Source organism: Neolamprologus multifasciatus, chromosome 19, assembly GCF_963576455.1.
Source record: "Neolamprologus multifasciatus chromosome 19, fNeoMul1.2, whole genome shotgun sequence".
Classification (NCBI taxonomy): Eukaryota; Metazoa; Chordata; class Actinopteri; order Cichliformes; family Cichlidae; genus Neolamprologus; species Neolamprologus multifasciatus.
The window spans coordinates 19,309,542-19,323,788 of NC_140457.1; the positions used below are offsets into that span (position 1 = coordinate 19,309,542).

Genomic DNA, 14,247 nt, shown 5'->3' on the forward strand with positions numbered 1-14,247 from the left:
TACCTAATGAAGAAGGAGGCTGCTGCAGATGAGGAAGGAGACGCGGTGGTTGATGTACTGGTAACGGGCGCTGGGAGTCCCGCTTGACTGGAGCTCCTCAGTCTGCAGGGCGTCAGGGTGCTGCCGCTGGTGCTGGTCATGGTGGTGACGGGGGCCCCCAAGGCTGTGACATCCCTGTCTGCATTTCCCATCAACCCATGGGCCTGTGTACACACAGATACAGAGATAAGACCACAACTGCCACTTAATGGTTTTACCACTCCAGCTCACCTTCCTTCCACTTTATTTACTCCCCCTCTGCCACAGATGGATGGGCAGCTGCTGCAGCCAGTACCAGTTAGTGGGTGGGAGTCAGCAATATCCAAAGATAGCTCCCCACAGAACAGCAAGGATGCGGGACCATTCATTGATTCTGGCAACACTTACAAGGTTCCTCTGGCTGCAGCCTACTGTAATTAAGTGGTAACCCACATTTAATTAGTAATTAAATCACTAGCGATTTACCTCACTTTGCTCCTGATTATATCTATACCTGCAAGTTTAGCACTTTACTCCTCAGGAATGAGGAACGTTTCATCCTGCAGACTCAGTAAAGCTATCTCAGAGAGTTTCACAGGGAGTAACAACAGGTGGTGTACAGGTGGCATTTGTTTCATAGCTTAAATGTTTATGAGGCATGTGAGCTGTGCTTAAATGACACACCTTACCCTGGAAACGAAAAGGACAAAACTGAGACAAGCCACATCTCTTTCAACCCTTCGGCTTTGACAACTCATGCCAAATCTATGAATAAACTCCTTTAAGGATAGACCTGTGTGTCTTCATATTTTTTTTATTATTTTCTGCAGCAAGACATTCTGCATTAGAACCAGTTCCACAAGTTTAAGTTGTGTCTACAGCGTAATAAATTAACAATAGATTGAAGACGTTTTGACGAGATTTTTGTGAAAACTGTTGCAACATAAAGCTGTGAAAAATAGCATTAACTATATCTAATGGCACTGGCATTGGTTTATTGTGTATGAAAAAGGTTTCACACAGAGTTTGAGATGCATCATGTAACAAAAATTAAATACATGCAGTATTACCTTTTAGCTCTCAGAACTCAGGTTTTAAGTTCATTTTTAAAGTTGAGGGGAATACTGCAGGATTTTTGGGAAAGCTGGAGCACAGAAAGGGTGAGCAAGAGCTCCGGAGCCTTCAGTGATCCACTTATTTTGGTTACACCAAGCCATGGCGTGCACAGAGCTAATTATGCAAGTCAAAAGCTGACTCTGAGACGAAACTGGAGCTGGAGTCACCATGCAGACAAAAGGTTAATCCCCACTGAAGCCTCGCGTTTATCCTAGCTGACGAGAACCCATTCTGTGAGGTTTTAGCATCAGAAATTAAAGAAAGGCTGAAGCTATTCAAAAAAACATTTATAAAACTGACACACGGCACTTTGTAATCAGCACTGACCTTGAATTCAGCCCAACACAGGGCAGCAGCCTCAGTGCCATTTGACAGGAAGTGTATTATAAACACAGTTCAGGCCCTTTGCATATTTACCACATTGGGGTTTGCCCTAGACTCATGTTTGGCAACAAAAATAACACCCCTTACAATCTTTTTTATAAAGTGTGTGGCCTTCCACCATTTGCCATTTGTCTACACACACTGACAGCTGCACTATTTATATGCCAAGCCTGACATGAGAATGCCATACATCAGGATGTGAGGACATAGTTACATTCATATATGACAGGCTTGGTTCTTGCTTGGACTCCTGCTACTGTTAGCTTTACACGCAGTACAATGTGCTGCTATATTAAAGCAGGGCTATCTTTTCCTGGAAACGCTCCACTGACCATTTGTCAAACAGTAGCCTTGTGGTGTTTGGTCCCACTTTCCCTTTTCTTCCTTTTGAGCTTGTTATCAGATTTTAGGGCCATAGCCTTGCTTTAAAGGTCTACTTTTGCTCTCTTGGGGCTTCATCATAGAGGCTAAGTCAGATATCAAGCTGCGCGTTCAAAAGTTTTGACTTTAAAAGCATGAAAAACCAGGCAGCACACTGAAAGCGAACCACAGCAGTAGGCCGCGCACTATGCTGGTGTTAGCTTGGTGCATACCAGCGAAGCAGACCTGCTGCACTTTGTCATGTATGACTAGAGCACTTCACGCACAGCCATACAGGAAGCAGATGTGTACAGCCTATCAAATCTGTCACTGACTGAGTAGGTGCAGTGCCGGTTTAAAAATCAAGTAGCAGACAGTTTCAGGAGCACACAAGACAGCTGGTCACAGGTGGGGTTTCAGCGTGTCCTTGAAATGGACATGTACATTCATACACACACACTCAAGCTTAGCACAGTGCCTTTCAAATAGTATTCCCCTCAGTATTAAAACTGAGGACTTAAGCTCCACAGCCAAGCTGCTCTCTGTAGCCTTGGACCTGCACTTTCCCTGATTCTGGCTGAAAAGTACAATCTATCCCCTGGTCAAGTAATTAGGCTGTGTCACTGAAGCCATGTGTGTTCAGCCGTTTGCACCCAAAGTCAGTAATGAGCTGGCCTTACACCCTTTAACCCCTAGCCCTCCCTGATCCTTTTGCCTTGGAAAGAAAAGGAAGAAAAAGGAGGGGGGGAAACGAGACAAAGCAAGTAACCATAATGGAAAAAAGTGAATCACATGAGTGAAAAGGGTTTGGGAGAATGCTTCCTATGAAATGTGAAGTGAGCAGAGTAGGACAGCTCTTTTCTACCCTCGACTACTAGGACTCCTCTGTGACCTTTGATCCCAGGAGTCAACAGACGATTACTGCTGAGGCGAAATAGGCCTTGCGTTAATCTGGCTTTCGTGCCTGGCTGGCTTCTGTAACCACCAGAAACCAACTGAAGTGAAAGCTGAATTCCTACCATGTAGGACTAACATACCACACCTTCTCATTTAGTGCCGGTATAATTAAAAGTTCTCTAGTGTCTTTCAGAAAATATAGTGTAACAGCACAGCATTCAAATTCTTTCCTAATCTGTGAAGAGTGGGGATTTCCTTCCCCTTCATTTCTGTATCATTTTCTTCTCTTGTCATTCTCTCATTCTGTGGCGCATTGCCATCAGAGCCCAGCTGCACCGAAGCAACCGAAGCCAAGATCATCTGCTGGGCTTCAAATTGGTGGCAATGGAGCACACCATGGCAGCAGGCAACCACCGGGCCAACAACGGAAACCCTCATGAGTCAAGAACACTTGGTTTTTGCAGATTAGTGCACATGTGGTTGTGGATTTAATTGAGCAAAGGGAAGAAATGCAGATTTGGATCAATCAATTTTTGCTGTTAGCAGAAGCAGCATCACACTCCTAGTAATGTGATTTCACGGATTACCTTAACTACTTAAAGATCTTTATTCAAACTGCCAATAACAGCAGGGATTACATGAGCAACTGTGAAGCTGGAGCATGTCAACTTTAGTTTTTGCATCCGACTCTTAGACTTGCAATAGACTGTTTCAGAAAATGCACATGTTTCTCATTTGCCCAATTCAAGGCAGCTACATTCACAGGAACCACTGCCAGCCAATTATAAAGATGGAGCCACATAGTTTTCAATTCAATAGACAACCACAAACATAGCTTCAGATGTTAACCAGAGCCTTTTCCCAAATGGGAATGTCAAGGTGCTCTATAATGGTCTGTGTGTGGGAGTGCCTCAGGCTTGACACTTTCTGAAGAATTTTTGTCTAACACACACAGTCCATCTCTGCTTCTTGCACGCTTTCCTCACAAAGAAACCAAGAAGAAATCATGAATTAAAGCTTGTGCCTTTCGGCACTGTGTAACCTCCAATCCTCGAGAGTGTGTGTGGGTTTTTGTCATTCTAAAGGATCTGGTTTTAATGAAAGAACCCAGCTTGAGAAAATAACACCATTTCTTCTGTGTTTGTAACTTAATGTCCTGAAGGGACATTTCTCTCTGTCCAGGGAAGGCTTCAGCAACTCATCCTGGCTCCAAGGGCCGCTAATTGCTTTTAGACACATAGATGGAGAACACAAGCCTGCCTCTCCCTTCAGTGCCAGGCTGTTTGATTTGCCCTAGATTGCGTACATGCAGTTAAAAGCTTTTGATGGCCTCCCATAAACCATCTCTACAGGCACTTGTTGACATTAAGGGGAGGGGTGAAAATCTGTCTTTAATTTTTCAAGCAGGAAGAAGGAATAACACTGCCAAGACCTGCAATAGACTGCAGTTATCAGCGCAGCTAAAACAGAAATGGCACGATTTACAGCTTATGAAGCAGATGGAAAATATTAAAGTACAAGGATGAGATCAACCCTGGGCACGCATGCCACAGTTGGCACGAAGGGTTAACTAATGGCATGACCATAGCTGAATGATTTTTTTTTTTTGATTTTTTTTTTAGTAATGGTATAAACAATGAAAGTTGGTGGATTGGCCAGATGCTGGCAGATGTGTAAAAATAACTGTTTGGTGGTGGCTGCCACAAGAGGCCAGGTGGATGAGGGAAAGGTGAGGCAGGAGGAGCAGAGACCCGAGGCGGCCGCCGGTCCGAGTGTCAGGTGAACTGAACTTCAGGTAAGAAGTTATGACCTGCAGTCTATCTGGGTCAGATATAAACCAAGTTTAGGTGTAGTTTATTTTCGTTGTGCTAACTTTTTACAGTCAGTTACAATAACTCTGTGTACTAGCTAGCATGACGGAGTTTCTATACAGCTGGGTGGGTGCTTTGATGTTACTGATAGTGAACTTTATTTTATTCATAAAGTTAGTTAGTAGAGTTGCCAACCGTGCCGTAAAAAACAGAATCGTCCCGCATTCAGAGAAAATATCACGCGTTTGGTATTGAGGTGAAAAGGAACACAGTTTGTCCCGGACTTTAGCTACAATGAAAAAGACACAAAGCTGGAGTCAGCTGCCTCTTCTTCTCTCATTCAATCATGAAACTGATCAATAATCAGCTAATCGGTATTTCTGACGCAAGTCCCGTCTCTCCTTTGTTTATCGCCCACTTTGCGCCAGAAAGAGGAAACCAGCGGATGTCGCGCTAAACAACAGCAGTGCGTTTAAGCTTGATAATTAGAATTTATTTAATATTAATTTCTAGTATCAGCTGATGTTTGCTGGAGCTACAGCTGTAAAACTTGCTGGTCATGATATCGGTTTGTATATCTGGTGAGAGGGAAACATGAAGATGAAACCAGGAGATGTTCTTACTGAATCATCAGAGCTGAACAGGTGATGGAGGAACAGGTTTAACTTTTAGGTGACATGAATGAGTTGAAGGGAAGTTATGAACTGTTTCTGAGAGACAAATAACACCAGGATCCTTTTCTAAGTAGCTGACAGCTGGTAACTGTGCAGGGCCGGGTCTAGCAAAGTTTTGCCAGGGGGCGTGTAGGGCATTAACAGGGAGAGGGGGGCACAAAGAAATACTTTTCTTTCTTATTCTCATTTAAAATGTCTCGCTTTTATTAAATAATTATCTGAATATTACAACCAAAGTTTCTATCTGATGTACAACGTATAGAAATCATACATATACCAACAAGACAGTGTACATCACTGTCACAACAGCGTTTGTTTTCATTCAAAGGCTTTATGGATTTTCCTGTAATACCTGGTGGGCCAGTCTTTAGTCAAAATGCCCGGGCCAATTTTTTGTCCCAGTCCAGCTCTGGGCACAACACGCAGTGAATTAATCTGAGAAGGTGCATTAAAAAATAAATGGCCGGGCCAGCGGTGCACATCGCAAATTAGCTTGCATAGACACATTAGTTGTACCGGTTCTTAATGACAGTATCTTAGCTAACAACCCCAACTACCAGATTCAAATTGTAATTGGCTAAAAATCACTTAGCCTACTGGTGAGAGGGACGTTGCTAGCTCTCAGTTTTTTCAAGCGATGTTGAAATTTCCACAGCGCAGTAACTGTTAATATAGAGCGTTATTAAATTGATTGCTAATGCAATTATATGGCACATTGACTTCTGAGGAAGTTTTAGATGGCACTCGTCATCAAAAAGGTTGCCTACCCCTGGACTAGATGATGTTAGCACATGCTGTTTGCTTTGTACACTGAACCCGCCTGGTGTAGAATGTCACAGAGGTTTGTCACTTAGGTTGTCATCACAGGAAGATGCCCTCGTATCGCTTACCACAAAATACCTGGCAACGTGCACATAGCAACGTCAGCATTTACCTTTTAAGGTAAAGCTCCTGAAATTGTTTTGTTTGCTGCATGTCTGCCATGCATAAACAAAACAGATTAAAGCACTGATTAGCTAAAACGAGAGAGGAGCTATGGTGACGCTGTGTTGTGATAATTTAAAATGCCCTTGAGGAAGAGGTCAGGAGTTTAGTGTTCAGATGACCTCTGACATTAGATCGCTCAGGCTCTGTGACTTCTGAGGAATAAGAGGTCAGCGCTCCAGTTCTACGACACAAATTTCCCACAGGGCTTCATCTCTTCTAACGGTCTGTACTATTTCTAAAGTTGCTTTTAAATGCTAGTTGCATGAGGGAAAAAAAAGGTCAAAGTGAACACATACCAACTTGGGTTGAGGGAGAAAGTTGTTGACCCTGGATATGCTCCACATGCCCTCGAGGTACTGCTGGGCCTGGATTGTGACGGTGCTCAGAGATCCAGGGAGCTGCCCTCCTGCCACTGTCACCTGGACACTGGTCTTTGGCCCTGAAGTGCTAGCTGCGTTCTGGGACCAGCTTGGTACCCCATGGCGCTCCCCTACTGGCAGGACAGAGTGGGGAGAGGGCTGACTTTTCGAGACTTGTTTTGTTTGGATGCTGGAGGACGACACAGTGAATCTAGAAGGCTGTGGTATAAAAGATGTTTTGGGCAAGGCAGCCATGTTGGAGCTGAAGGCCAAGACAGGAGCATGGAGTGTCTGCAAGGCCTCCTGCCTCAGTTGGTGGAGAGGTGTAGAGCAAACTTGGCAGCATCCAGGTTCATGATTCCCAGGAGTTTGGAGCTGCTCGAACAGGAAGGTTGCATACCCGGGGTCCTGCAGAGAAAAACAAGAAATGCACTTTAGCTCAAAGCACAACATTCGAAGCAGAAACACTTTGAAGGAAACATGTTTTTTCCAAAACATAACCACATTACAATTTTCTGTATATATGTATTTACTGTTGTGTCAGTGGTCTGCTAGCAATGTGGTCCCTGACTGCTCTCTGAGACCCTTACTAAGCTTTTGCCGACTCCCTCTCTTGGATGATTGTTTGTTCCGAGTGGCCTCAGTGCAGAGGGCTAAGGTAGAGGTGTGTTTTCAGTACCATTTGTTTGTTTCTCTGTCAGCGAGATTGGGGCTACACAAATACTACCAGGCTGAATTTCCTGAGACTTGGTGAACAGGCACAGCATGGGGAAAGGAAGAACCCATTAAATTGTGCTGCTTATCCAAATCACCTTTAAAACTGCAAGATAAGGCATCAACCTTTGGTGGAGGATTACACCCTCTGCAAGTTCCCTTTTAGTTTAGATGCGCAGCCTGCATGCAACTTAAAACTGCTGATCCCCCCCCCCAAAACAAATCAGACATGAAGTAGAGTTTGCTGAAATTAGTGCTAAACTGAGAAATTAGTTAACATTTTCTACTTGTTAAAGACTTGTTAGATGCATGAAATAATGCATCAGCTCTGCGCACTTTCACATTCTTGATTCTCAACATGAATTCAAAGTCAAATATTTGAATTCTGAAGTTTGTACTTGTCCCAGAGAAAGCATTTGTTAACATGTTGGCCTGAAAAAATAAAGACATTATCCCTGCAGCACTCTATAATGCTCAGAGGGATTAGCCGAGCATCCCACAGAGACATTCCTCGCATTAAAAAAAAAAAACACAAGTGAAATGTGGCTGCTATTTACTTTTTGCAGTTTTAAAAGAGACCACCACACAGACTTCAGCTTATTACTGCTTTTAGTGATGGTGTCCAGTAGAGCTTTGTCTTCTCACTTCCTCTCTAAGAAGGCTTCCTAGGGTTTCCATCGCTGCTTGCGAGAACTAACAAAAGTATAAAATAGCCTTGGGGACTCTGCGCCTAAAGCTATAAAATTTACATATAATAAGTATCCCATTGTGAAAACATATGACAACCTACTCTCTGGAAAGCTTGAAGCATACAGACCTTTCATAAGTAAAGGCATAAGAGGGGAAAGAATTTAACTTTCTGTCTGTTTTAGTGAAACTAACCTTCACAGAAATATACACACACACCTACACACACAGAACTAGAGAGAGTCTCTTAAGAGGCATAAAGAGGCACTATAGGATTCTGCCCAGAGGAGTCGTGGCCTAAGACAGAAGCTCACAGCCCCTACATAAATGTTTATGAGACCTTTGCTCCTTAGAACCTCCGAGGTGATCAGGAGGAGTGAAGCTGCGGGGAAACAACAATCCGCTGCTCTAATGCAGTGCCACTTAATACAGCTAACCCAAGATGGGCCCAGAGACCAAAGAGGCAGGCAGAGGGACTCTAAATCTCCTCCCTATGAAAGCCACTCAATACACAGACTTTTAGATTACCTTTCCCTGCAAACAGCATTAATAGTATGATCACGCAACGTTCCAAGGCAACCTTCTGCAGCCTTACGAATAAAAACAGACTCTTTTCTGCCATATATTTCCTCTCATCTCATAAAGACACAAAAAGCAATATAGTTTAAGTCATGCTCAATGTATTCTTTGCTTTATTCTTTACCTAAAGCACAATCATGCAAGAGAACCATTCTGGTTAATGATCTGCTATATTGGCTGCTTACTTTGCACATGGACAAATGTGGTCAGGACACAAGCACAACTAAGAAATGCAGTCAGAATGTAGAAAATCCCATAAATCTGACTCTAAATGAGAACTCTGGGGTGACAACTGTCTATGGTTGATCAGTTGTCGATCAAATGGCTGTTGATGCTGGTGTACATCCCAATGAGAAAAGGATTTAAATGTGAGAAGCTTAAGATATATGAAATAGGATAGAGCTTTAAAAATGATATCTAATGCTCTTTGATCCTGACACGTGAACAATCCCGGCTGTTATGCTCAGACAGGATATTTATGCACAAGACAGGACAGTTCTGCTGAAATAAGATCAAACGGTCTACGACAAATTGGAGTGAAATATGAAAGCACCGCTGGCTGCCGTTTCCACAGTCTAGTCTGGGTTCATGTATACGCTTCTTAGACAGGAAATTGAACCAAAGTCATAACAAACCAACTCCACCCCTTAACCCTTTTACCTTTCGACCACTCCTTACCCACCTCAGGGCGCTGGTACATGGAAGAAATCAACACCACCCCCTACCCATCTCTCGCTCTCAGCGTGCATTGTTAGGTGTTGATTTAGGGGAGCTAATAAAATGACACACAAAGCTGAGCACATCTGCTATTCAGTTAGGATTCTGGAGGTTAGAGAGCAGGCTTCTCCTGTAAAGCTGTCTGTAAGCTTTACGTATGCTCGTTGGAGTGAATAAAGGGTCAGGGCCAGAACGCTTATGAGGTTGATGATGATGGGTATATGGAAGAGAATGATGTGGGTAGGTGGAAACACAAGGACAAATCCATATTTATGTGGTACATATTTCACACACAGATCAGAATTCAGGTTTGGATGTAAAAATATCTCAAGTCAGCTGAAATATTTCACCTACAGGTTTGTACCTTCACTTTTAAGCAAACTCCCTGTGAGAGCTTGTGGATAAGGATATCAGAGAAAACATGAAATGTATGATACATGATACACCCACCCCCAAAGCCATATTGTTTCTTTTATTATCCATTTGATCTATTACTGACAGCTGCAGCTGGCAGCGAGGAGTAGCGCTGCTGCAGAGAAGTCTGCAACGCTCTGCATCAACACAACTCAAACGCTCAAATCATTCTGGTTGGAGAAGAGGCATGGAAGCTACTTTGGGGCTGTTACATCTTGGCCATTGTTACTGTGGGAGACGGTTTTGGTTTTTCAACCCAAGGCCTGTCCACTAAAAAAATTAAGCAGCACAAGCAAGGATAAAAGGACAGTGAGGAGTGGGAGGAGGTAGGCCAGGGTTGTGGCCCTTGCCCGGAGGCTTGTGGGTGGCTGTGTTGGTTTACTGCCTGACAGCATGGATCTTTATTAAACTCTGGGGACAGATGCTGCAGCCTTATTATGGAAAGGAGCTGTGGTGAGCACACTAGAGAGAAGCCCTGCTTGTGGATTCAACCTTTCACAGCCCTTAGAGACATAAGTTTGTCTTTGTCCCTCACACTAACTGTGATGAAAAGCAGGGTAGCAGCAGCAGGAGCGATGAGCCACCCGGCTGACTAGCTCTCTGGGTTGATGGAGAGTGTCATCACAGACATCCCATGCCCAGAGGCTGATGGAAACAAGCTCAGCCGTAACCACTTATGGATGAGGCGACAGGGAGAAAGATGTGCATGATTTCACTCCTGTGTGTCCTCAGGGTAGAAGCAGAACTGGTCAAAGTCACACATAGGTTTTTCCTCAAATCACACCTCATTTACCTTGCCTTGTCAGAGCGCCTTCACTCTAACCAGACAAAGGAAAACTGCCATCTAACAGCTTCCGCATTCAGTCTCTGATGTGCTTCTCATGTGGAGCGCTGAGGCCAGATATTGCAGGCTGACTTAAATCAAGGGAAGGTCACAGTGATTTGAAATGCATGAGGCCCCTCGCTAGCCGAGACACTTTTAGGCACGCTCCATTGAAAGTAAAATACTCTGGGAAACCATATTTTCTATTCCAGTTGAGCTCAACAGATATTTCCCAGACATAAAAGCGCCCCGTGACCCTGTGCAGCTCCAGCAGAATAAAAACAAAGCAAAATTGTACCAACATGTATTGATGACGGAAAAAATAAAGTGGAAAGTTCTGACGTTCGACAGCCAGCTGCCGGTCAGCTCATATCTGAACAGTTTTAGAGCTGCCAGCACTTGGTGGCATTCTGCTGTCGGTGATTTGCTTTAATACTCGTAACATCTGTGAAGTCCTTTGTGTGCTCACCTCAAGCATCCATTAAACTGAAAGACCTGCCAGGTTAACTCTTAAATTCAGTTTAAGATTTCTACCTTGTTCTTTCAGGTTTTTATTTTATTATCCTGTGAACACTGGAAGCATTCCTAAATACGAGTCAGTACAATGTCGTGCTGCTTTATATCTGTCCTCTCACCGGCACCAGTCCTATTTACACATCACAATTCTTAAGTACTTCCTACTGACTTTCTTGTAAAATCAAGACCACACAGCAGCTGCCAAATCTAATGCCCTTTCAACTCCTGACTTTCCCTTCCTCTCCCGCTCTGTAAGGATGTGACAGAGCCACCTCTGTTTACCCAGCCTGAGATAGTGTTGACCTAAACCACACATGGTCTCCTGAAACAGATTGCCCCCCCAATAAACCGCAGGAGCCCACTTCAGATCCCAGGTTGAGGACGAGAGCTTCCACCAAGCCCACTTTCCCACAGGTAGCACGGCTAAATCTGACAGCCATGTCGGAGAAAAACGAGCACAGCTGCTGGCCTTGGCCCGAGTGAGCACTGGGCATTAAGGCAGATTACATTCCCAGGATAAAAGCAACCACAGTGGTGTAATCCCTTTCTCGCCCTCCCCTCCGCTCCTTCTCAACTATCCCCACCACCTCCACTTCTACGACTCTACTCACATCCCCTGAAGGAGCGGAGACCCGGAGGGCCAGCAACTCTGATTAGATATCAAGTAGAGCTTTTAGTGCCACAGCATATCTAGGATACAGACCATTAAATTTAACCACTGCCTGCTCGGAGGCAGAGAAGACAATGACTCAGGATGTCACACTAGCATGCTATTTAACTCTGTGGGAACGCCTTTGGTAGAACACAAAATGGGACGGTTCAACAAATCACATCAAACAGATGCTTGTCCCCGTCTGCTGACTCGACAAGATTAAACAAACCTGTAATAATGCTTTTCCCCCAAACAAGGCAACAGTATCTCCAGCAACAAAAGTACACTGTCATTACCTACCTGATAATACCACCTCAGACACACACACACAAAGCATACACCAATACAGTAATGAAGTCATTCATCCTCTGTGGCTGTGTGAAAAACTCTGAATGCTTCATTTTTCAGCCGCTCTTCTGGGATTTTATTGGAGCACAATAGGATTCCATGAAATGATGATGAAATATCTCTGGTCGATCTCCAGCATTTCTCATGCGAAATCTGGCTTTTGTCTAAGTGCGGCTACATTTAGGCACATATCTCATTATCTGAGTTTAAGCTTTTTGTGAGAGATGCGGTTACAAAATCGATTCTGCTCTTGCCTTTCCGAAGCCGGGGTCTCACTGCTCCTCTTTCTCTTTGCCTCCTACTCTCGTGGGATTATCCCATATTTTAAGCTGAATAACTTCTATAAATCACAAGAACGCCTTGTGGTTTTATTAATGTAAAATGCCAAAGGAATGAATACCAATTAAGATATCTTGAAAGTCCGGGATTATTCATGTTCTAAATTACAATCTTTTAAACATGATGTTGCAAAAAGTTGTTTCATTCTTGTATTCTACTGAGAAAAAAAGATAGCTTTACATAATTCTCCAGCTATCGGGATGAAAAACTGCTTATAACAATGCCAAAAACAGAATTACAATGAACAAATGTCTCCCTACTGATATAAAACAGTTTACCTTGTTTTGAAAAGTGCATCCAATTTTTGATCTTCAGTGCAGCCAAAATTTCCTGTATTGCACATCTGTTCAAGAAGAGCTTATGTGAGGAGGAGACTGATGTCAGTCTGCCTGCCCTGTGTGATTTAGTCCTTTTCTGCCTTGAACCGCCAGTGCACTGCTAACAGAAAATGCAAATAGGCTGTCCCCCTTAGTGACACTTTCAGCACCACCTGTCCACAATATCACAGAGATAGACTCTTTGATGAACAAACCCAAGATGGCAAATAATCTGCCACTAGAACGAGCACACAAGATAGCCTATAAAATGCAGTTTTTTGAGATCGTGGAGGTCTGGGTGGATTTCTTCCTTTGCTTGGGGATTACTTGGAGCACGTTACAGCTCATTGTACACTAGATCGCATCCGACAGATTCTCTGTCATCCAGAAAACCAGATGTCGCTGTCAATCAGTAATAAAAAAGGACCACACATTGACCCAGAGGTTAAAAACAGATAGAGTGAGATGTAATCATTCATGACTGTGTATTCCAAACCACCCTGTAACCATTAATGACGCCATACAATGATATGTCACTCCTCCATATGTTCGTCCCATTTATAGACGTGTAATATCATAAAAGGTTCACTAACCCCGTCTTTACATAAGAAGGAGAAATGGGTGAAAACCGTCCGTTGATGTGTGTGCGTGTCTATATTTGCTGCCCCTTGTGTGTCTCTTTACACCACACCCATCCATCACTCCAGCCTTTCGCCACTTGGCCAGTTAATTACCTTTTCCTGTTCACTCACGCACATAAAGAAAACAAGCCCCTTTCAGACTGTTTGGACAGACTTCATTCTCCCTCGCCGCCCCCTTTCCAACATCTTTTTCTTCCTCTCTCCTCTGTGGACACAAGGCAGCCTTCACTGCCCAAGATCCGTCAAGCTTTCATCAGCTTTGGCCAGGGTCAGAGTGCCGGGAGGGTCAAACTGAATTCAGCAGCACTGCGGTGAGAGACTTTAACAGGTCTCCATAAGACATCCGGTAGTGAACGATCACTGCTTAAACTCAGCGGCAACTCAGAATGTGTACTGAGTGCACAGACAGAACAACATCGACCTCTGAAGGTTTCACATTCGTGGGAAAAGTATTTTTCAGTTTAGCAGGATAAAACATTATATTTCTCACTCCCCTGCCCAGTGCTACAGCAGAGGCTGTCTGGCAGCGGCGGCGGCGGCAGCAGGGCTGCTTGCTATGCTGTCCTCGCCAGAGACGCAGTGAATTGTGTTTACGTATACCTGCACAAGCCATTGTGCACTTCTAATTAAAATGGCTGATTTTTTTGGCTCAGAGACGCTCTCAAGGTAGTTCCTCTTTTCCCCCAACCAGACTTGCCAAAATGAGTGTGTAATGAAAAATTCAACAGGCAAGCTGTAAAGGCAGAAGCCAGGTGTTGTTGTAAACTGCAGGTGAAAGCAAGGACAGAAGGGAGGAAGGTGAGATTAGAGGGAGGGGAAGAGGGTTAAAATAGTCTGGCAGCTACACGGACTGCAGGGATAATGAAAAGTATATAAAAGTATATAAAAAAGGAA

The 14,247-nt window shown here is 43.9% G+C and overlaps 1 protein-coding gene across 2 annotated transcripts in view; it reads right to left on the bottom strand.

Moving 5' to 3' along the window:
- Positions 1-14,247, bottom strand: part of kif26ab (kinesin family member 26Ab) — a 68,175-nt gene that overhangs the window by 34,386 nt on the left and 19,542 nt on the right. For both annotated transcript variants that reach the window (XM_085143411.1, XM_085143412.1), the window contains exons 3-4: positions 6,544-7,014; positions 4-203 (exon numbers count right to left, since the gene is read on the bottom strand). In XM_085143411.1, the coding sequence (XP_084999537.1) occupies positions 4-203; positions 6,544-7,014 (671 nt within the window). The remainder of the gene's footprint in view (positions 1-3; positions 204-6,543; positions 7,015-14,247) is intronic.